Source organism: Austrofundulus limnaeus, unplaced genomic scaffold (assembly GCF_001266775.1).
Source record: "Austrofundulus limnaeus strain Quisiro unplaced genomic scaffold, Austrofundulus_limnaeus-1.0 Scaffold4, whole genome shotgun sequence".
Lineage (NCBI taxonomy): Eukaryota > Metazoa > Chordata > Actinopteri > Cyprinodontiformes > Rivulidae > Austrofundulus > Austrofundulus limnaeus.
This window is the reverse complement of record NW_013952406.1, coordinates 1093546-1116869: the sequence shown is the minus strand read 5'-3', so window position 1 is coordinate 1116869 and position 23324 is coordinate 1093546. Positions and strand designations below refer to the sequence as shown.

The following is a 23324-nucleotide window of genomic DNA, read 5'->3' as shown; positions in this document are numbered from 1 at the left end:
TTATATATACTGTATAATGTTAGCTATGAAATTAAATAAAACCACATACAGTATTTTTGGCATCAGTTCCCAAACTCATATTTTTAGCTCAGGTGCTAATGTTGCATGTGTATGTATTAGGGGTGCAACGCTACAGGAAATTCACGGTTCGGTTCGATACTTTAGTCTCACGGTTTGATATTTTTTCAATACAAAGAAGAGAAATTTCCATGCCCCTTTTAACTTGTAATTTATTTATATTAATTATGAACCTTTGTTTAACCTAAAAAGTACAGTTATTAAATTAAATGTTGCTGAAACAGCAAGTTTCTCAGTGGATCTGCGCTCAAAAATGCAGCCTAGGTYGAGTAGTCGAACACAGATCCACTGATCCTTCAACACAGAGCATCTTCAGAAGACAAGTTGATAAAGTAAATTTTTAAAATCTATATTGTTCGATACAGCACTGTTCGATACGGTTCGAAACTGTTCGATACGGGTACATGTATTGTTGCACCTCTAGTATGTATGTATTAGTTTAGGCACTAACGCTATAGCACAATATAAATATGTATTAGCTCGGACGCTAACGCTATAGTGCCTTATACATAGGTATTAGCTCAGGTGCTAATGCAGTTTCGCCATATACATATGAATTAGCTCGGGTGCTAACACTATATTGTCTTATACACGTGTATTAGCTCAGACGCTAACGCTATATTGCCATATACAAATGTTCTAGCTCGGGGGCTAACGCGAAAGTTAACAGGCTAAGCTGAGGTTCTCCTTCCATGAAACAGCTCTGTTGTCCTGCCTTCATCATTTCAGTCACAGACTGACTCATTTCTAACTTCTCCTCTCTGTCAACGCTCCCTGATTTCATGTAAAAGGGCTGATTGTGAGATTTTGTCCAGAATTAACCTTCAGGGTGGATATAGCTCCAGTCTTGCACTATAGCACCTAGTAAATGTCATCATCTACCTGGTATGCTTTGCAGCATAAATAATGTGGTGTCATCCGTGTAACTTTTTTTAATTTATAAAACCAAAACAGCCTCTAGAGTTTTTACAGTCTTTATTTTACAGTTAAAGTAAATATTTATCAAATAATGTCTAATGCTACAACTAGCCAGGGTTCTTTTTAATTTAAGCTGATTCCATCCGGTCAGGGCTCTGATTCAGGGCTGCCGCTGTGTGGAGCTGGACTGCTGGGACGGAGATAAAGGTGAGCCTGTCATCTACCACGGCCACACCCTCACCTCCAAGGTTCCTTTTAAAGAAGTCATCGAAACCATCTCGCAGTACGGCTTTAAGGTATGAATCACCCTGTCAGCTGCGACGTCACGGCTGCTGCACCTCCCAACCTTCCTGTTGTAACAACATTTTGTAATTTGGTTTTGACACACGCCGTCGGGCTCTTTGTTCCTCCCTGCAGACGTCCCCGTACCCTTTGATCCTCTCCTTGGAGAATCACTGTTCTGTGGAGCAGCAGGCCGTCATGGCCAGACACCTCCGCACCATTCTGGGCGAAAAACTGCTCACCAAACCTCTGGACGAGCTGCCAGTGAAAGAGCTGCCGTCTCCAGAAGTATGAGCCGAAAATAACCACAAAAATACAGTAACCATTGAGATTGAATGGAGAACACTTGTTTTACTGCTTTTAGCTACTGATTTATTCTTGTTAAATTCAGCATTTCTTTTGTTAAGTTTAGCTCCTGTTTTACTTCTTTTCAGTTAGTTTTTTGTTTTAGCTGTATTAGCTTTTAGCTTGTGTTTTGCTACCATCTTACAGCTTATGTTTAGCTGCTTTTAGCTACTGATCTGTTAATTTTACTCCAGTTTTTGTTAAGCTTAGCTTCTTTTTTTTACTTATTTTCAGTTACAGTTTTGTTTATTTTAGCAGTATTAGCTTTTAGCTTGTGTTTTGCTAATTTTAGCTTCAGTTTTTAAGTTTAGCTCATTTTTTACTTCTTTTCAGTTAGTTTTGTTTATTTTAGCTGTATTAGCTTTTAGCTTGTGTTTTGCTAATTTTGACTTCAGTTTTAAATTTAGCTCATGTTTTACTTCTTTTCAGTTAGTTTTGTTTATTTTAGCTGTATTAGCTTTTAGCTTCTGATTTGCTAATTTTAATTCAGTTTTTAAGTTTAGCTCCTGTTTTACTTCTTTTCAGTTAGTTTTGTTTYTTTTAGCTGTATTAGCTTTTAGCTTGTGTTTCGCTACCAGCTTACTAATTTTAACTCCAGCAAACCTTTCCCTGCAGGAGCTGAAGTGGCGCATTCTGGTGAAGGGGAAGAAGCTGACACCTCGCCTGGACCAGCTCAGTAAGAACGGCAGCGTCGCCAGCTTCTCGTCGAGCACCGAAGAGGAGCCGGCGAGCGTCAGCAGGAACAAGAACGACCCCGCCAAGGTCCGTCCAGGAGGAGTCGCGTCTCAGACYTGTTTTCAGATTGTTTAATCAGCCCGTTTCCTTTCACGTGTCTGTTGTTAGATCTGCTCTAAACTCAGCCCTGAGCTGTCGGAGCTGGTGGTGTACTGCAGGACCGCCGCCTTCCGAGGCTTCGAACACGTGTCCAAACTACCGCCGAATGAGATGTCGTCCTTCTCAGAGTGCGAAGCGCTCAAACTCATCAAAGACTCGGGTACGGCAGAGAGAAATGACTGCATCTGGACCCACTTCAAGTCTTTTGTCCAGCTCCATCTGCTGAATGCATAATCAGCCTCAAGTGTGTCTTTTTTTTTTATTTTGCAGGGAAGCTTTTTGCTCGGCACAACAGCAGGCAGCTGAGCCGGATCTACCCCTCCGGCCAGCGCCTGCAATCATCCAACTATGATCCTCAGGAAATGTGGAACTGTGGCTGCCAGCTGGGTCAGTACTCAGAGTGAGGATGTGGTTCAGATACACGTTTTAAATTTAACAGAAAATCTGTAACTCAGTGTGTGTGTGTGTGTGTTGAATCGTTTGCATTTTGTTGTTTAGTGGCGCTGAACTTCCAGACACCTGGGGAGCAGATGGACCTGAACCAGGGTCGCTTCCTCCCGAACGGTCGCTGTGGATACGTCCTGAAGCCTGACTTCCTGTGCAGCCCCACYTCTGACTTTGACCCGGAGAACACCGGCGGAGGCCCGGGCCACACCCCCACCCAGCTGACGATCAGGGTGAGAGGATTTCTGTGCATTCATCGCTTGTSTGCTTTCAGCAAAATGAAAAAATAGAGTTCCTCTGCTGTTTTTTTTTTTTCATTTTTAAATCAATAAATGGATGTTTTGTGATGCCCAGARGGAATGAATGTGTCAATCATCCAAATAAATTGTACATAAATACACATTTAACTCATTTCTAATCCGTATTTCCTGAGCAAAACTGACCTTTTTTTTTTTGTTTTACAGATAATATCTGCACAGCAGCTGCCGAAAATCAACGCAGAGAAAGCCAGCTCAATCGTGGATCCACAGGTGTTGGTGGAAATTCACGGGGTGGCCATCGATAACTCCAAGAAGAAAACCCACCGCATCGACAARAACGGTGATTTAACGTTTTGGAAATGATGTAACTAGAATTTATTTTATAGCTGAAAAYGCACCGAGGCAGAAAATGAATGCAAATATTTTTGCAAATTAATGTCTGTTAGGACATTTAATTTGAAAAGTTTTAAATATGCAAGAAGTGACGGTAAAAATTTAAAATGACTGGAGAATAAGCTAAAACTGAGTTAAAGATAAATTTAAAAAAGAGGCTAAAATGGGCCAAAAACAAGCGAAAATCTAAAAGCAGAACAGCTGCCAAAAGCTTAAAGAAGAACAGTTAAAATGAACAAAATCAACTAAAAGAAGGAAAACGGGAGCTAAACTTAGTAAAAAAAAAAGCTACATTTAAAATAATCAAATCAGAAGCTAAAAGTAGAAAAACACAAGCCGAAAGCTAAACAGTTGCTAATAGCTCAAAGAAGCAGAAGAACAGCTAAAATAAACACAAAAATAATAAAAAAACAAATAAAACAGGAGCTAAACTTAACAAAACAGATGCTAACCTTTAAATCAGTAAAATGAGTAGCTAAAGGCAGCACAACACAAGCTAAAAGCTAAACAGTTGCTAAAAGCAAATAGATGCAGAACAACAGCTAAAATAAACCAACTGAAAGATGTAAAACAGGAGCTAAACMTAAAACAAATACTAACATTAATATCAGCAAATCACTAGCTAAAAATAGCAAAACACAAGCTAAAATCTAGCAGTTGCAGAACAGTAGCTAGAGGCTAAAAGCAACAGAACAGTTGTCAAAAGCTTAAAGGAGCAGAAAAGCGAAAACAAGCTAAACACTAAGTGAAATTAAACTAAAATAATAATAAAAAAACACTAAAGGTAATATTAGCAAAGCAGTAGCTAAAATGAGCAAAACTGTATCTAAATCTAAAAAGCTAAAAGCAACAGAGCAGTATATAAGATTAATAAAGGCAAAGCTACAAGCTTTTTATAGGTTTATTTAAATAGATATAAAGTTTAATATTTTGATCCAGACCACACTACTCTTATTAGAGCCGAACATTTTCATACAGTTAATATATCAAAGTACGTAGAAGTAGTTTGACTGAAGAAGAAACCGTAAACAAGAAAACAAACTGAGAATGCTGACTCAGCATTTTTTAATGCCATTTCAGTTTGTTGGTCTTTCCTTCCCCCTCAGTCGTCCTCACAGCTCTTGTGCGCCCCCTGCAGGCTTCAACCCTCGGTGGGACTGCACGCTGAGCTTCCAGCTGCAGGTTCCTGAGCTGGCTCTGGTGCGCTTCGTGGTGGAGGACCACGACCACACCGCCAAGAACGACTTCGTGGGACAGTACACTCTGCCCTTCACCAGCCTCCGCACAGGTGCCCCGCCCCGCCCCCCGCACGTCAATCACAGCTCCCTCCCTTCACGTGTCGTCTCTAACGTGTGTTCAACRCACCCAGGTTATCGACACGTTCACCTGCTGCGGGCGGACGGCTCCAGTCTGTCGCCGGCGACGCTCTTCGTCCACGTSAAAGTGACCCGCAGAGGAGTTCCTGTCAAAACCGTGTCGGAGCGGATGGCCATAGCTAAAGGCAAAATACGAACGTCATCCGAACCGACGAAAAAGATCAGTTTCTAAGAAATGACGTCTTCGGGGACTGCCGGGCCAGAGGTTTAAATTTCCCTCAGCCACTTCCTGAAAGCAAGAGGTGATGAAACGCTGAAGACTGAAGCACAAAAACAAAACATTTCAATGTTAACTTTTTTATATTTTATATGTTTTAACTGAAAATGTAAGAGTTAAAAACAAAACTGACTTTTAAATAGGAAACATAAGCTGCGGTTAAAACAAAACTGTTGTCTTAGACATTTCTTTTTTTTTTTGCACTGTTATGTGAAATATTTTTGTGAATGCCTTACGACGCTCCCGGGTCAGACCCAGAACTTGGTGGTGGCCTAGGAACACTTTGGGGTCCTCCATTCAGAGCGCCACAGGGGAGAGGGAGGTCTGGGTTTCCCCTCTGCACCTGTTGCCCCCGCCACCTGACTGAAGACAGGTAGAAGATGGAGAAATGTCTTAGAGTTAATTCAGTCAGTCTTACTTTATACTTAAACTTGATCACCTTTGTCTTCAAAGCAAATGACTGAAAGTTACCATAACTTTTTAATATTTTTAGTATTTAGTATTTATCAGCACTTATCTGCCTTATTGACATTTTAAACACATTGAAAAGAAATATTAAGAGAAATCGTGATTAACTTTTGATATAAACTGTGTTTAGTTCACTGACAACCGTGAGTGTTTATGTCTGCTGCCAGTTTTAGGACTAACAACACGTCACCTGCAGTTTCTGCAGACTGCACTGACAATAAAATGGTTTTCTAATGGAAGGTGATGCTTACAATCTGCTGTAATTACAGTTTATGTGTCTGAGGTGATTTTCTGTAACAACATAAACAAAGTAAAATGACTGTTTTTTTTAAAGATTTTGCTTGCTTCTTCATGTGAAAACTGGTGTGTTAAAAACAAACAACATATTTTGAAGGAATGCAAATTGCCTGTCACATTCTTTTATAAGCATTTATATACCCTTACAATGCAGTTCTTTTATTTTGATAAAAGGGAACTTTAAATAATAATTACAATATACATATTTTACTTAAAGTATGTAAACTTCTATTACTTAAATTATCTCCACCCAAACTATTAACAATTACACATAATTATTTAATTACTGACAAATTAGAAGTGAAGAAATAGACCGCATGTGGTGCAGTGTTGTATTGAATTACGTCATCAGTGCAGAGTTGGTGCGGCTTCACCTAGACGGGGTAACAGAATTGTGCATAACACTGACAGCCAAACAAGGGTCTGTACGACCGTTTAAGAGCAGCGAAATCACGCTGTATGCACATAGATCATACTAATGAAATTGTGCACGTTGATACTAGTTTAAAACAAAGACTAAAACATCCAGAACGCTTTCGTTTAACGTAAATACGAGAACGCCTCCGAGCCAATAGCATCGAGGCAGMTTTAAAGGCGTCGACGGCACGGAGTCTCCTCACTTCCTGGTGAAGATGGCGGATGAGAATGAGACAGCACCGATGCCGGAGAAAGAAGATGTAGAGGACCACGGACACTGTAGCGACTGTGAAAACGAGGAGCACCATTCTGACGATGGGTAAGATGGTAAACTTTCGCGTACGGCGGTTTAAAACGCACCGCACTGCTTTACTTCTGAATAAAGCCACTGCTAAGCGAAGCGTTCGCGAGCAGGCGAGGATAGACGGCCCACTTTGCTTTCTTCCTATTGGCTGGAGGCAGCACCTGCTCTCCAATTKTTCGATCTGATTGGCCGAGACGGGATTCTATCAACTAAGTGGGCGGGTTTTGAGTCAAGAATCCCTTCAGCTACAGCAAGGCGTTGTACAGGATTTTAGGAATTAACTGAACAGATTTTGTAACATCATGCTTTCATGTGTGTAGTACTCACATTAAAGAACTCATAAAACTAACAGTATGAAAAATTATTAAAATGTCCGCCGTTGAATGACTTTTAATTGATCAGCTCCAGTTGGCATGCAGCGTGTTAGCTTGGATGCTAACGAAGCTGTCAAAACCCTTTTGTCTGATACTAAATCAAAACCGAAACGATTCTCAATTGCATCTTGTTACACGTATAGCTTGATAGTAATGTGTAACCAATRATAAAGCTTTGGGAGCTTTGAATCCCAACATTTAATCACATAAAATCGAATAAGATGCAGAAGCTAACTTCAGCTAGCTTCGATTAGCTCTGCAGAAAATAGCTTAAAATGAAACCCTACACTGCTTGACTTTTGCTTCCCTTAACAAATATCACGCGGTGACACACAAGCAAGTAATTTAAACGTGTTTGTGTCCCTCTATTATTTTTATCAAAGCAAATAAAGAGGTTAAAAGTTTAATAAATCAGCAGTTTCAGGCTGTCAGAGTTAAGTCGTTGCCTTTGTAAGGTCAAGGTATGCGAGGCTGCAGGTGCATTTGAACTGCTCGGTTTGAAGCWTTTTTAGAGCTTTATCGCTGCAAAAAGAGTTTGATTTCAAAGCAGCAGCAGTCTACCACGTTCAGGCAGTGTTGTATTAAAGTACCACAAAATGATACTATAGTAAATGTACAAGTATCTAACAAAAAATTACTTTGGTAAAAAGTTAAAGTCTCCTTTAGGAATATTACTTGAGTAAAAGTCTTAAAGTATCAGATGTTTTTGTACTTAAGTATAAAAGTAAAAGTATTGATTTAAAATGAGCAGTTAGATTTTTCATAACATTTATTAGGAGGTGACCTCCCCAAAAATGCAGAAATGTCAGATCTAAGGTACATTTCTTTTATGTTAATGATGATGTCCTGCTGCAGTGTGACATGATTTGTTTGTGCACAAACTAATACAATATCAGAGTTTTAGATATTTATACTTCTCATTCAACCACAATTAAATTCACTCTATCTAGGAGGCACAGTTTATATGGATAGTATTTATTTTTTACAATAACAAGCTGGAATGAAAACAAGCAAAAATGAAATAAAAGTAACAAATTTCTACTTCTTGCCTTTTTAAAAATGTAAGGAGTAAAAAGTAGGCTGAAAAATAATTACTCAAAGTACAGATACACAAAAATTTACTTAAGTACAGTAACAAAGTATTTGTACTTAGTTACTTTACAACTTTGCTTTCAGGCACTGGTGTGTTTAATTTTAGTCGAGCATAGCTTCATTTTTCCCCCCTCAGTCACCTCCAAACCTCCACAGAAACACAGYCTTGTTCTGGTTGCTCCACTCACACTGGAAGCCTGGAGAACAAACCATTGAATGTGTTGTCCATTGTCCCTGTTGCTGACTGACCTCTTGCACATACATGTGTGTGCACGGGTCAGCCACATAGTGGTGTCATGTGATCCGCCATCTGCACAGGGGTTTACAAATACAGGCCGCTTCTTGGACCCTTAATGGGATTATCCTCTTAGTATGGGACAGATAAGGGGCTTCTAAAGTTTGAACTCATCAAAAACTGACATTAATGAAACACAGGTTGTGAGGAAGTTCTTSAACTGATTTTTAATAACTTGAGTTTTGTGTGGGTTTTTTTTTTTACAGCTGTTTCTGCACTGATGACGTGTTTCTGCATTTTTTCCCTGCCTATTTCTCAGAACTGTTTGTTTCTGTTTGGCCTACAGGCTGCATRGGGGTTGTTAAAACTTTAAAAGTCATTCTTGTTAGCGTACAAAAAAAGAGTTGATGTGGTTTGTGTAGTCACTGTGCCTTTTATTTACTGAGATTTTTAGCTGTGTTTCGTAGAGCTGCAYCGATACAGAAAATTCACGATTCGGTTCTGTTCAATACTTAAATCTCACGGTTTGATCTTTTTTTCGATACAAAAAGAGTAATGTCCATGCCCTTTTTCACTTGTAATTTATTGAAATTAATTATGATCATTTGTTTAACCTCAAAAGTACAGTTTTTAAATTAAATGTTGTGGATCTGCGCTCGGCAATGCAGCCCAGGTGGAGTAGTCGAARACAGATCCACTGATCCTTCAACACYGAGCATCTTCAGAAGACAAGCTGATAAAATTTTAAAAAATCTGTATTGTTCCATATATAGTGTGTATTGAAGATGTGTTGTTACACCCCTTGTGTTTTGGTCGTTCAAACAAAGATTTTTGTTCTTTTTTTCATTGCTACTTTGGATTAGCGAAAGCAAYGATAACTAAAAAGTTTGGGAAGCACCGGTTTAGAGTTACGTACAGCACTGACCGTTCAAACAAGCTGTTTATAGTCCAAACTATCTATGTAGATTGAATGTTTTGGTACCCTGTAGCCCACATGTGTGGTTGTGTTCTTACAGTTGTGATTGAAACACTTTATTTTGTAATTAGTCAAGAAGTTAAAATTTCTGTCTTCCTTCCAGTGACCGGGGTCTGGGTGACGACACTGGTGCCAAGAAGAAGAAGAAAAAGCAGAAAAAGAAGAAGAAATCCAGTGCCACAGAAGCAGCTCAGGACCCTCTTGCCAAGGCATGAACCCCCTTATTATTATTATTATTATTATTATTACTATTGTTATTGTTATTATTATTGTTATTGTTATTGTTATTTTATTGTTATATTTTATTTTTAATGACAAAATGTAATCTTGTGTAAAAGTCTTGAGTTCGATCTCAACATTTGAATCTTTCTAATCAGGTGAACTCTTTACCAGCTGATAAGCTACAGGAGATCCAAAAGGCCATTGAACTGTTTTCTGTTGGCCAAGGTCCAGCCAAAACCATGGAGGAGGCGAGTCGGAGGAGTTATCAGTTTTGGGACACACAACCTGTTCCTAAGCTAGGTGTGACAGACGTTACGGCTTTGACTCGCCGTCGGGGGTCAGATATGTGCTTCATGTTTACGTGTTTCCTTCAGGGGAGACCGTAACGTCGCACGGATCCATCGAACCCGACAAAGACCACATCCGAGAGGAGCCCTACAGCCTCCCGCAGGGCTTCAGCTGGGACACCCTGGACCTGGGGAACCCCGCCGTGGTAAGAAAACGAGTCCCACCTGCAGGGTTCCTGTGAACAGAAAGTATTATTCAGAACGTGTTCTTTTTAAAACCAGCTGAAGGAGCTGTACACGCTGCTCAATGAGAACTACGTGGAGGACGACGACAACATGTTCAGATTTGACTACTCTCCTGACTTCCTGCTTTGGTAATTCTGACTCTTTCTGTTATGTTTCGATACGTTTGCGTAGCGTTGGGTTAAATTTGAAGTTTTTCTCGTCCTCAGGGCCCTGCGGCCTCCAGGCTGGCTGCCTCAGTGGCACTGTGGAGTCAGYGTCAACTCCAACCAGAAGCTGGTCGGGTTCATCAGCGCCATCCCGGCCAACATACGCATCTACGACATGTGAGGAACCAGGGTTCACTGCTTTTATTTTGTAGTTTTGTGCAAACTGGTTGTAAATCTGCTGCTTCTGTCTTAATTGTGTGAACGCTTCACAACATTCACACCGTTGATCATTTTTTCTTCCATACGTTTTTCAGCACGTAACCCGATCCAAATTTTTTGTGCCGTTTCAACAATTCATATATCAAAACGTTTAGCTCATATATGACAGTCCTGCTATGACTTTTGATATTTCAGTTTTTTATACTTTTTAAGCTATTTCACTTTTTTAGCCACTTTTTTCCCCCATTGAAAATGAATGGAGCTGTTTCCAACATCCTTAAAATCCTTTTAAAAATGTTTCTAAATCTTTACAGCACCTTACACATTTTGTTCTGGTTCTGCTGTTTTTAACTTCCTTGTGCTAATTTCAACTATTTTTTTTCTAATTTTTAGCCTTTTTTTCCTGCTATTTCATCTAAAATTCAGCTTCTTTCTATTATTCTTCTGCTTTTTTCTACCTTTTTTGTGCTAATTTGTGCTAATACCACATCATACAGGTGCCTTCAGCTATTTGCTGCAACTTTAGCTAATTTTCAGCCATTATTAGCTAAAGTTAGCTGTTGTAAGCTATTATATGTGTTTCTGCTAAGTTCTGCAACCTTCTAGCTTTTTTACCTGTTTTACTGAGATTTTTGGCTGTTTTGGTTATTTAACTACAAATTATCAATCAATCAATCAATCTATCGATCGTATTTGTATAGAACATTTCAGCAACAAGGCAGTTCAAAGTGATTTACATCATAAAAACACAAAAAAATACAATAATAATAATAATAAAAATGTTTACAACTCGATATGATTATTATATTTTTTGCTTTAGAGAAAAGAAAATGGTCGAGATCAATTTCCTCTGCGTCCACAAGAAGCTTCGCGCCAAACGAGTCGCTCCAGTTCTGATCCGAGAGATCACCAGACGGGTCAACCTGCAGGGTATCTTCCAGGCCGTGTACACTGCCGGAGTGGTTCTACCCAAACCCGTGGGCACGTGCAGGTGGGTCGAGCAGTTTTCAGTTTTCGTTTGGCTTCTCGGCGCCGCGCTGATGTGTTGGACACACGCAGGTACTGGCACCGCTCTCTGAACCCACGGAAGCTAATCGAGGTGAAGTTCTCCCATCTGAGCAGAAACATGACGATGCAGCGCACCATGAAGCTGTACCGCTTACCTGAGGTCAGTGAAAAAAAACCCACAAAGAAAGGTGCCTCAARGAGGAAATTATTTATTTTTTGTTATTAATACGTTTAAATCTGTTTTAGAAGCTTCAGAGTGATCTTTTCAAATTCAGTGATTTATCACCAGAACAACAATGAGCTAGTTTTGTTTACAGTTGTGCCAGGTTCAAAATGTTTTTATTGGTCTAGAAAATCTGGGCCACATGAATGTTTTAGTGGCCCTTGAAGGGCCAGTRGAAATTAGCTTCGATGTTTTGTTTTAACTTCAACTAAAAACACAAAACATCACGTTTCTGAGCACTGCTAACAAACATTAACTGAGCTCTACCTGGTATCTCCTGCATACAAACAGCGTTTTAACATGTCCTCATAAACACTAAAAAAGTACTACATGTACGACTGAGTAAATGTGAAATAAATAGAACAGAAATTCTATTAAAAGTAAAAAAAAAAAAAAAAAAAACAGTTTTAGCCACTGAGTTGTGGTGAGTAGCTGCCACCTTGGATTCTGAGCTCTCCCACACTGCATTTCTACTGCTAAGTTCCCACTTCCCAGTACAACTGGGCCGCAGCAAAAATAGCCAGWGAAAATGCAGCTAAATGAAGATTTTCCACAGCAAATTTTACTGCCTACCGCTTACTTTTGTCCTCTGTTCAGCTCCACCTAGTGGTGGGATGCAGTCATTTCACATGGAAATCAATCAGCATGCATTAAGGGAGATTTAGTTTATGGTCAGTGCTGGCTTTGAAGCAGCACACGCTTATTTTAAAGATATTAACATTTCGTTGAAGCTCTCGTGAGCCACATTTGGCCCACAGGCCTTGAGTTTGACACATGGTTTAGAACAATGGTTCCCAAGCTTTTGACCTACAAAATAACAGCAGCACAGACCTGCAGCCCCAACTGTTTGTGGTTGATAAAATATTGATATCATGTCAAATAAATAAATGCATAGAAACAACATTCATTATGCTCATTTCATCCATTTTTAAGTAACATCTGTAACAAATAAGGCAGTAAAAATTTGTGTTAGTCATTTTTAAATTTAATTAATTCTAATAAATCTTTTCAAAACTACACCTTGATGTTTCAGGACCCTAACTTTGAGAACAACTGGTCTAAAATGATCATCAGGAGTTCCAGTCATATATTTTCTTATAAAAAGGGACTCAAAGATGGCTGACGTTACATGAAGAGAGAATGTTCAAATTCAGATTAAAATTACAGGAGTTACAAAACAAAGGGATCTTTCCATAGATGTTAGAAAACCTTTTTATTTAAAGGTAAATTTGGAAAGCAAAAAGCTTTTTCTCTGATCCTCCTCCCCTTCAGGCCCCAAAGACTTCAGGTCTGCGACCGATGACTAAGAAGGACGTTCCCGTGGTGCATCGCCTCCTCCGCGAGTACCTGAGCCAATTCAACCTGGTACCTGCCATGAACGAACGCGAGGTGGAACACTGGTTCCTGCCCCAGGAGAACATCATCGACACTTACCTGGTGGAGGTAAAGAGAAGTCCTGATCACAGAGGACCGGCTCGGTCCGTCTGCTTTCTGACGGCTGCGCTGTTTTCTGACAGAATGACGGCAAAGTGACAGACTTCCTGAGTTTCTACACCCTGCCCTCCACTATAATGAACCACCCGGTGCACCGCAGCCTGAAGGCGGCGTACTCCTTCTACAACGTGCACACCACCACCCCTCTGATCGACCTGATGTCTGACGCCCTCATCCTGGCCAAATCGGTTTGTTGCCCAGCCTGTTTAAAGACTTCATCTCCGTTTGCCTCGTTCTGAGATTATTGTTTTTGTTTTGTTTGTACAGAAAGGTTTTGATGTCTTTAATGCACTGGATCTAATGGAAAACAAGACTTTCTTGGAGAAGCTGAAGTTTGGCATCGGTGATGGAAATCTGCAGTATTATCTGTACAATTGGAAGTGTCCCAGCATGGGGGCAGAAAAGGTCAGTTTTTCTTTTTGCTGTAGTTCTGTTCACTACAGTCACTATAGCAGAGGAGCCCAAAGTGGGGCCCGTGGGCCAAATTTGGCCCACCAAGCCATTTGATTTGGCCCACCGACAGTTGCCAAAGTTACAAGGTTGTAACCTGTTATRCTATAGGTAGAAACACAACATTTCCATTGGTCAAATGACTATATAAAAGGGCTGTAGTGAAGGTTTTCATTTATGGTGCTGACTTTATCTTTGATTTATTAGGATTAAACAAGAAACATGAAATGACAACAAGAAATATTTAGGTCAGATTTAACCCCACATGTAGATTTGCACACTTTATAAGGCCACACAAACTCATGTTTTATCAATTTATGATAAGTCCCATGAGCCTTTGCTACTTGAGCGTATGGCAGACTTTCTCCAAGTGCACAGACAAAAACAAAAGAGGGCCATTGCATAGCTTAATGGTTAAAAATAAAGGACTTTACTTTTAAAAAGTATTTGTATTTCATGTATTATATAACTGCATTTGGCCCACAGCCATGGATATATTTTCATTTTGGCCCCCTCGGGGAAAATGTTTGGGCACCCCTGCATTATAGTGACAAAGTGCTCCCSATTGTTTTTTTTTCCATTAAACATACAACTTTATAAAAAAAATATTGAGTTTGTTTCACAAACTTTAGCATTTTCAGTATCAGGAGTTGAGAAAAATGTTTTTGTTGAAAATAGACAAGAAAAATGTCACATTTTGCTAATTTAGATATTGCAAAACTGCATTTTCTGCATGAACACTACAGCTAACAGCTAAAGAAGCTAAAACTCAGCTGTTAAAACTAGAACTAGAAGCAGAACATTAAAAGCTAGAAAAGGGAAAAACTTGCTGAAAGAAGTGAAACCTTAGCTAAAAGCTAAAGAAGGAAGCAGAATACTAGCTTAAAAAAACGGCAGAAAACTAAGTGTAGAACACTAGCCAAAAGAAGAAACGCGTGATAAAAGAAGCAGAACAGTACCTAAATGAAGTGAAACTTTAGCTAAAAGAAGCATAACACTAGCCAAAATAAAAAAGCTGAAAACAAGCTGAATGAAGTAGGACACAAGTTAAATTAAGTGAAACCTTCACTAAAAGAACCTAAACACTAGCTAACACTAGCTAAAAGAAATGAAACCTTAGCTAAAAACTAAAAGTAGAAACAACTCGAGCGAAATGAAGCAGAAAACTAAGAGGTCAAACCTTAGCTAAAAGATAAAAGAAGCATAACGCTAGCCAAATGAAGTAAAACAAAAGCAAAAAGAAGAAAAACATTAGCTAAAAGAAGAATACTAACTAAAAAAGCAGAAAATAGGCTAAATGAATTACAACACTAGGTAAATAAATGATACATTAGCTCAAAGAAGAAACCAAACACTAGCTATAAAAGCAGAATAGTAGTTAACTGAAGAACACTAGTTAAATTATGTAAGACCTCAGCGTTAGCTAAAAGGAAAAACGGAACATGAGCTAAATGAAGCAGGACAGTAGCTAAACATAGTGAAACTTAAGTTTAAGCTAAAAGAAGCAGAATCTTTGCTAAAAGGAGCAGAAATAGCATAAGAAGCTAATTCCAGAGCATGTAGACTGAACAGATTTTATTTTAAAAGAAAATATCTCAGTGTACATCTATGACGTCAATATTAAAGAAAATTTCTTGAAAATTACAAAAATCAAAGCTCACCTGACTGAGCTCAACCCTTTGATCTTTAAATGTCTAAAAGCACAAAGTCTGAAGAAGTAACTCAGTTATAAAAAATGAGTTTTGTCCTCAGATCAGACATCATAAATGTTCCTGACGAGTTTCTGCTTCTCCCTCAGGTTGGGTTGGTTCTGCAGTGACGTCCCGTCGTGTCGTAATCGAGCGTCACCAACAGGCCTGAAGACCACGCCACGGTCCGAAGACTTCCTGCTTGTGGAAAGGAAACCCGCCGCACATTTTTACTTTTCTGGCCCCTCTGAACTCTGACCTGCACTACTGCTGCCAGGCTGTGGGGGGCTGAGGGAGCGCTCGGCTCCCCCCCCGCCTCTCCCTGTCCATCACACGGACCTTAAAGCCATCGTAGTGACCGTCGCTAACTTCACCACTGTACCAAAAATCACCGGAACAGTTCAGCCGCTGTAACACTGCTGGCAAACCTCCAGAAACCTGTAAATACCATCAGAAGTAACTGCGGAGAACGCCCCAACACTCGCAGACTAGAACCTACTGTTTTCTTTTATTCCTAAATGTTGGAAGTGCTTCTTCTTAAATTTTAGACAAAAAATCTGAGCAAAAAAATATTTTAAAGAGGAAATAGGCTCAAAAGGCTAATGTAATAAATACCAAATGTGGATTAAGATAAGGGCTTCTGTTAAGAGTTGTCATGTTGGCTTTTTTTTTGCTCATCTTCTGTTTGCTTCCATCTTGAGCTCCTTGTTTATCTTAACTTTCAGAACCATTCTTCCCCAGCTTTCTGTCCTAAAAAGAAAAAAATCTCTTCTCGTTCATCACTGCTGCAGAGAAAAACAGGTTTGTTCATCAGAAAGRTTGATTTCAGTGTGCCCCATTTATAGCATCCATCATCGTGATCCCAGGACTCTCAACGCGTTTCTAAAGTCTCTGAGAGGTTTCAGGGGCGAAATTAGAAATCCAAAGTACTTCAGGGCACTTTTAAAAGCCTTTTTTGTAGCTTAACACATGAATACACCTGTGTGTGTGGGGGGATCTGAGAATGAATTCAGTTTATTTAATAAAATAAATAAATAAATCTAAAACAAATTAGAGTTTGCATGTACATCCAGCACCATGCCGAGCTCTTTGCTGTAGATACTGAGCTGATTTGATAAACATGCTTTAATCTGAATACTGGTTATTTCAGCTCATCTTGCGTTCTGGCAGACTATGCAGCGGCTGAAAGCAGGTGAGGTTTTACGGTTCTGCACAGGGTGCATGAAATCAGTCCGGACCTGTGACGACTGGGAAATACACCCCTGTTAAAAGTGTTTCTGTAAAATATTTGTTTGCATAAGAATGTTTAAAAGAAAAGAAAATCCCGTGGTGTGATGATGCAGGAAATGATTGTGAAAATGCAGGGCTTTTTTTTCCTTCTTTACTTTTTAAGCAAAATAAAATAAAACCTAGGAGTTGCTGTGAGMTTATTGCATTTTAATAAGTTTAAAGTGGAAATTTTTATTATAGGTGAAACCCTTGCAAATAAGAAAAAACAATTCTTGCAACTACTTTTTTATTCAAGAGTGAATGATCGGTGCTGAGATGTCTGTAAATCTTGAAAGAAATAAGCTAGCTAAATGCAAAGATGTTTAACGAGTTAAAAATAAAAGGCTAGCTAATAGTAGTTGAAGTTAAGTAGACGTTAATTGCAAATGTGTAACAAAAAGGAGCAAAAGCCATGTATAAATTAGTAAGGGTTAAAGCAAAAATGATTGCTAAAAGTAGGTTAGCTAAAAGTTTAGCTAAAGGTTTGCTAAAAGAACTAGAATTTATATTAACTAATGTTTTTAACCGGCCAAATTAAAAAATGTACATGCCTCGTACCTTGTAAAACTCTTAAGGAACATTTGAAGTTATTTGTAAGTGTTAACTTATTGTTTTTAATCGTTTGTTTGTTAGCTTGTTAGGCCTGTTTATGTAGCATCAACTCCCAGTCACGCCCCTTTTTAGCTTGTCGTTGATTGGTCAAAAACTATCGACGCGTAARCCATTCTAAGTTCTGATTGGCTTCTGTGAACCGTGACATCATGTGGGCGGTTCTTAGTGAAACTAGGAAATGATCCACAGTAGTCAGAAAAGAAACCTGTCATTTGGACGCAGGGTCGAAAAACGGACAAAATGTGGGTCCTTGTGTCCATTATTTCTGCGGTTCTGATTATTTTTATGTTAAAATATGTCTTCGGCAGCTACGGACCGAACCCCTTTGAGAAGGACTGTCGTGAACCGCTGAAAAAGAGAGTTTACGACAAGAAAGAGAAGAATAAAGTGCTAAAGCAAGGTGAGTTTATGGATCAAGGCGTAAAGTTTGGAGCCTGACTGCGCTGTGCAATAAAATAAATTCACTTCAGTATCGTGTTAGCTGTGTACAAAATATTATTAGTTTAATTTAAACAGGAGCTAAATTTGACATTTTATATATTAGGTAATAAATGTTTGCAACGAGGCATTTAGTTCAGCTGTTTCACAAGTAAACATTATTCATCTTTGTTTATTTAGTCAGTTATATAACTTAATATCTCATTTCTTGGACTGTATGCTCATTTAGTGGGGTATTAAAATCTAATTTGTTTTAATATCTTCAGGAATTAAACAAAATGGCCACATTTAAAACTCAAATATGTTTTAGAAATCAAGAAACAGATTATTTTTACATCTTCAAAGCTGAAATTTAAAGCTTCAAATGAACACAGGTCTAATTTATTTTTGTACACTTTTTACCTGACTCCTTGTAGGTTTCCTGGCCAGCAGAGTACCAGAAAACTTGGARGCCATCGTCATTGGCAGCGGCGTCGGTGGGCTCGGGCTGGCCGTGCTGCTGGCTAAAGTCGGAAAGAAAGTTCTGGTTCTGGAGCAGCACAGCAAGGCCGGAGGGTGCTGCCACACGTTCTCCGAGAAGGGCTTCGAGTTTGATGTGGGTGAGTCGACATTTTCCCCCTCCCCTCGAACACGAACGCCTCGCTCTGGACTGACCGTTGCTCCTGAACCGCAGGGATCCATTACATCGGTGACCTCCTGGAGCACAAACCCTTCCGCTGCATGTTGGACCAGATGACCAATGGGCAGCTGCAGTGGGAGCCTCTGGAGAACCCGTTTGACCACGTCCTGCTGGGACCTCCAGAAAACCGCCGCAGGTACCCCATCTACAGCGGCAAGACTCGCTTCCCCGAAGAGCTGAAGAAGTGTTTCCCCGGAGAGGAGAAAGCCATCGACGAGTACCTGCGGCTGGCCAAGGTAAGGTCCTGTAACTCCCGTTACCCCGAGGTGCAGGTGACCTTTCCTCCACTAACCCTTGTGTTTAAGAGCTGCACTTTGATCAAATTTCATTATTCAGATTTCACTTTATCTCATCCAAACCAAAGGCCGGAGTGACTTCTGAGGACACTCACCTGCAGCGTTGCACAACTTTTATCTGTTTTACTCCGACAGACGGTTAAATAATCTCTCCAAACAGCTTGTAACTCTGCAGTAACGTTCCCGAAACACGATAGTTTGAAACCAAAACAAGTGATTCGTGAAGGAAAGAAAGGTCGGATCTGTGCTTTAAAGTGCCCGTGACTTTAAATTTAAGTGATATATTTGAGTACATATTTGGAAAGAAAACATTAATGATGAACTGCGAACAAAAATTCACGACACTGAAATGAGCAGTTGAGAAATTTGCATGAGCAGAAACAGGAAGTGATGTCAAAGGGGAAAATCTGAATGAGTTGCTACAACGGCTAACAACAGACTGCAAAGAATCAGATGTTTCTGTAGATTTTGAGTCATTATCACAAAGATAAAGAAGAGTCATATTTGTAAAGACCAGGAAGTTACTCTTTTTTTTAAAGAGTTCCCCTTTGACATCACTTCCTGTTTCTCTTGGACTGCACCAAATTTAGTAAAAAATATGCACGTTTTGTGACAAACTGGGTAAAAATTGTATGAATGATTCCAAATTTCTAAACTAGTGGGATATTTTCTTTAATTTTCTGTCACTGAAGAAAAAGTGTCACGGACACTTTAAACTGATCTTTGTGTTTTTGTCTTCAGAAAACTAAAAACGGAGTTTGGCTCATGGCTATGCTGAAGCTCCTTCCAGTCTTTCTGACCAAGTTCCTGATCTGCACCGGCCTCGTCGAACGTCTGTCTTTCTTCTTCAAAATGGCACCCCGCAGCCTGACAGACGTGGTCAACGAGCTGACACAGAACCAGGACCTCAGAGCCGTATTCTCCTACATTGTTGGCACTTACGGTACGCCGGGCTGCAGCTCCTTTTTAAAAAAATGTATTTATTTTTTGTCACTGGAATCAGATTTATCAGCTTTGAACTCTTATTTCTCGTTTTGAATCTGCAGGAAAGACTCCTAAAGAGGCCAGCTTTGCCATGCACAGTCTGCTGGTGACTCACTACCTGGACGGCGCCTGGTACCCTAAAGGCGGCTCCAGTGAAATCGCATACCACATGATCCCCATTGTGGAGAAGGCGGGAGGCGCTGTTTTGGTCCGAGCCCCGGTGAACCGGATCCTGTTCAATGATGCCAAAGAAGCTTACGGTGATTTTTATTTTTATTTTTTTTTACTCATTCACTGGAGGTCTCGTCACGCAGTGCTTTAACCACAGCGTTCGTTTCTGATGATTTCAGGTGTTAGTGTGTTGAAGGGTCAGGAGGAAGTGCACATCCGCGCCCCCATGATCGTTTCCGATGCCGGCATCTTCAACACGTACGAGAAGCTGCTGCCCGCAGAGCTCCAAGCCCTGCCAGGTCAGACAAAAACGGCTAAAACTCAGTCAGCTGGGAGTCACCACCCACTCTTCTTGTTTTTMTTMTTTTTTTTAAACTGCCTCTGTTTCTGAAACTCTCCTGCCTTGCAGCCATCCAGGAGCAGCTCAGCATGGTGAAACACGGTGATGGCGGCTTGAGCATCTTTATGGGTCTGAACGGAACCAAGGAGGAGCTGGGCCTGAAAGCGGACAACTACTGGATCTTTGCTGAGAACAATTTGGACAAACTGTATGTTTCTTTACAAATGCTAAGACTTTGATGTGTTAACTTCACTGGCCACTAATCTGCTAAACAAGAATCTTAGCTCTGCTAATGATAATTCGCTAAACAGATGGAAAAAATTAGCGGAGGCTAATGCTAATAGCTAAGACCTGTTGTTAGTTTTCTATTGGTTTAATTTGAAGGTGGGTGGGATCYTCTGAGGCAKATCAGCCAATGCAAACCAGAGTTATAGCTCTGTCTACTTCTAATTTATACCTTTCACAATAAAAGCATTTCTTTGAGTTTGAAGTTAGTGAAACGAAAAAAACAACAACACTTTTTCCACCTTATTTAATATGTGGTCAGTTTTTATATTCATTATGTAAATATTGTTAAAAAAAAATTTATGCTCTTAGTTTGAAGTTTAGCTGCTAAAAATGCTACGTGCTACACAGACACGATCTCTGACACATCCAGCACTGTTTGTAAGACAGGATAGTTTTATTTATTTCAAGATAAACTACATAAAAAAAGAAGTTTTACACTTATGAATTTTAGTGGACTTAAATTAACAGAAGATAATCGGTCCGCTAAGGGTTTCCAAAGTTAGCACAAAAGCTAATCRGCTAAATGAGATGCTAGTTAGCATATTAGCTGAACTGTGCCCACCACTGTTTGATAATATGTTAGCTGCTAAAAATGCTACATGCTACACAAACATGTCCAGCACTGCTTGTATTATGGGACAGCTTTTATGTAATTCTGGATAAATGGCATAAAAGTAGAATTAGCGGAACATTTTCCAAAGTTAGCGATAAAGCTAATCTGCTAAATGAGAAGCTAGTTCTGCTAATCCCACCAATGCATAATTGTGTTAATACACATGTTTTATGTTTCCATTAAAGGCTGGAGGACTATAATAGTAAAGCGAGAGAACAGGCTGCTCAGAAGATCCCTCTGCTGTTTGTCGCCTGTCCATCAGCTAAAGATCCAACCTGGGAGGAGAGATCACCGGGTAAGACAAGGCAAAAACAAAAACACTTCGATCTGGAGTCCTTTCAACTCAGATTGTTTCATTCATTTTGTTTTGACTGTCGTTTTAGGAAAGTCAACTTTGAGTCTGGTCAGTTTTGCTAAATACGAGTGGTTTGAGGAYTGGAAGGACGACAAAGTGACGAACCGCGGGCCCGACTACAAAGAGCTGAAACAAATGTTTATCGACTCGGCCCTGGAGGTGGTGATGGACGTGTTTCCTAAGATCACCAGAGACAAGGTAGAGGCWTTGGATGCTTTTAAAGTCTGCATATTTTCCCAGTTTTTCCACTTTCTTTGTGTAATTTATGTTTATTTTTTTTAGATTGAGTACATTGATGCTGGAACCCCCGTCACAAACACGCACTATATCGCAGCCCCGAAAGGTGAGATCTACGGTGTGGATCATGACATCGGTCGGTTCAGGCCTGAACTCAACGCTACGATAAGACCTCAGACCCCTCTGAAGAACCTCTACCTGACAGGTGTGTCCTCTGCCTCAACTTACATTTTTAGACATTTTATCAAACATTGGTGGGCACAGTTCAGCTAATATGCTAACTAGCATCTCATTTAGCGTATTAGCTTTTTTTGCTAGCTTTGGAAATTGTTAGCAGACCGATTAGCTTCTGCTAATTTAAGCCCACTAAAATTCACCAGTGTAAAACTTCTATTTTATGTTGTTTATCTTGAAATAAATAAAAACTGTCCCACCTTACAAGTAGTGCTGGATGTGTCAGATGTGTGTTGTAGCATGTAGCATCTTTAGCGGCTAAATATCTAACTGAGAGCGTTAAAAAATAAAACGTTTAGTAATATTTAAATAATGAATACATAAATTGACTACAAATAAAATGTGGCAGGGAAGGTATGATGTAGTTTGACTGACTTGTATTTATAGAAAAACAAACTGGAACAAAAAAAATGCTTTTATTCTGAAAGGGGTAAACTGGAAGTATCACAACTTAGACAGAGTTATAACTCTGGTTTGGATTGGCTGATTTGTCGTAGATGATCCCACCCTTCTTCAAATTTAACCAATAAAAATTAATAATGGGTATGTTTTTATTTTTTTGCTCTTTTTTGTTTGTTTGTTTTTTGTCGTCTTAGCAGTTAGCATTAGCTCCCACTAAAGTTTTGGCTGTTTAGCAGATTACCATTAGCAGAGCTAAGATTCTTTAGTGGATTAGCGGTCAGTGGCGCTAACGTTTTAGTTAGCTGAGCCCACCACTGTTAATGGTCATATTATGGTGTTACGCCGTCCGTTCATCTTTCTGATGGGTTGTGTGCGTATGTGTTTGTGTGTGTTTCCCAGGTCAGGATATGTTTCTGTGTGGTTTCGCCGGCGCCCTGGCCGGAGCGCTCACCTGTGGCTCGGTCATTCTTAACCGCAACCTCCATCTGGACGCCATCGCCTTGGCCAAAAGAGCAAAACATTTTAACAAGCAGAAAAAGGAGTAGCTGCTGATATTTACGCTCCAATTAATCACTTTAACACAACAGCTTGAGATCAATGAATTAACACTGAAAAAAGGGAGAATTTACTGTACTCATACTTTACATATTAATTCAGCTCAATTCAAAAATACTTTATTGGTCCCAAAGGGAGATTAGATGTTGTAACTCATTTAACTAAAGGGTTATTGTAGATGGTGATGGCTGTGGGCAGGAAAGATCTGTATTTCAACAAATTGTATTACAACAATGTATTTACTGCCCTAAGATGTGTTTGTGTTTGATTACTAAAGCACTTTTCTAACTAATGGCACCTAAAAATGTTTACCAGCTTTATTCATTGTTGTTTTTGTGAACCTTATGCAATATTTTGTGCTTTACTCTGTGACTAAAGCAATTTTTTTAAACTGATCAAAATTGCAAACAATATTTTTATAACTTCCTGTTTGTCATTGTTGATATTTTGATCTGTACTTATTATTACTTGTTTCTTGGTTTGTTTTGAGGTGACAAATAAACACAAGCGTACTATGAAGAACCCTTCCCTTTGTTTATTTGTTTTGCTAGTTTAAAC

General features: G+C 39.6%; 3 protein-coding genes across 4 annotated transcripts in view; all 3 read left to right on the top strand.

The window, feature by feature from the left end:
• The window catches only part of plcd3a (phospholipase C, delta 3a), a 20160-nt gene extending 14212 nt beyond the window's left edge, over positions 1–5948 (top strand). Inside the window, exons 7-15 of the mRNA XM_014022523.1 lie at positions 1148–1292; positions 1414–1566; positions 2239–2385; positions 2467–2617; positions 2728–2844; positions 2956–3134; positions 3366–3501; positions 4693–4842; positions 4924–5948. Of these exons, the coding sequence (XP_013877977.1) occupies positions 1148–1292; positions 1414–1566; positions 2239–2385; positions 2467–2617; positions 2728–2844; positions 2956–3134; positions 3366–3501; positions 4693–4842; positions 4924–5102 (1357 nt within the window). The 3' untranslated portion in view covers positions 5103–5948. The remainder of the gene's footprint in view (positions 1–1147; positions 1293–1413; positions 1567–2238; positions 2386–2466; positions 2618–2727; positions 2845–2955; positions 3135–3365; positions 3502–4692; positions 4843–4923) is intronic.
• Positions 5949–6500: 552 nt separating this feature from the next.
• nmt1a (N-myristoyltransferase 1a) lies at positions 6501–16718 on the top strand. The gene is made up of 12 exons (XM_014022513.1): positions 6501–6648; positions 9414–9519; positions 9688–9832; positions 9907–10025; positions 10102–10193; positions 10272–10388; positions 11251–11421; positions 11490–11598; positions 12934–13104; positions 13179–13343; positions 13423–13560; positions 15404–16718. The coding sequence occupies exons 1-12, from the start codon at positions 6545–6547 to the stop codon at positions 15422–15424; spliced, it is 1458 nt and encodes a 485-aa protein (XP_013877967.1). The 5' UTR covers positions 6501–6544; the 3' UTR covers positions 15425–16718.
• A 642-nt stretch (positions 16719–17360) lies between these two features.
• On the top strand, positions 17361–23288 carry retsat.2 (retinol saturase, tandem duplicate 2). 2 transcript variants are annotated; one of them, XM_014022496.1, is made up of 11 exons: positions 17361–17574; positions 18029–18211; positions 18286–18527; positions 19329–19530; positions 19634–19831; positions 19922–20041; positions 20152–20290; positions 21169–21278; positions 21367–21536; positions 21621–21780; positions 22611–23288. In XM_014022496.1, exons 1-11 carry the CDS (start codon positions 17415–17417, stop codon positions 22754–22756), a joined length of 1830 nt encoding a protein of 609 aa, XP_013877950.1. In that variant the 5' UTR covers positions 17361–17414; the 3' UTR covers positions 22757–23288. The 2 variants fall into 2 exon arrangements, with proteins under 2 accessions (XP_013877950.1, XP_013877958.1); XM_014022504.1 differs by lacking the exon at positions 17361–17574 and having other exon boundaries at positions 18117–18207.
• The last annotated feature ends 36 nt before the right edge of the window (positions 23289–23324 follow it).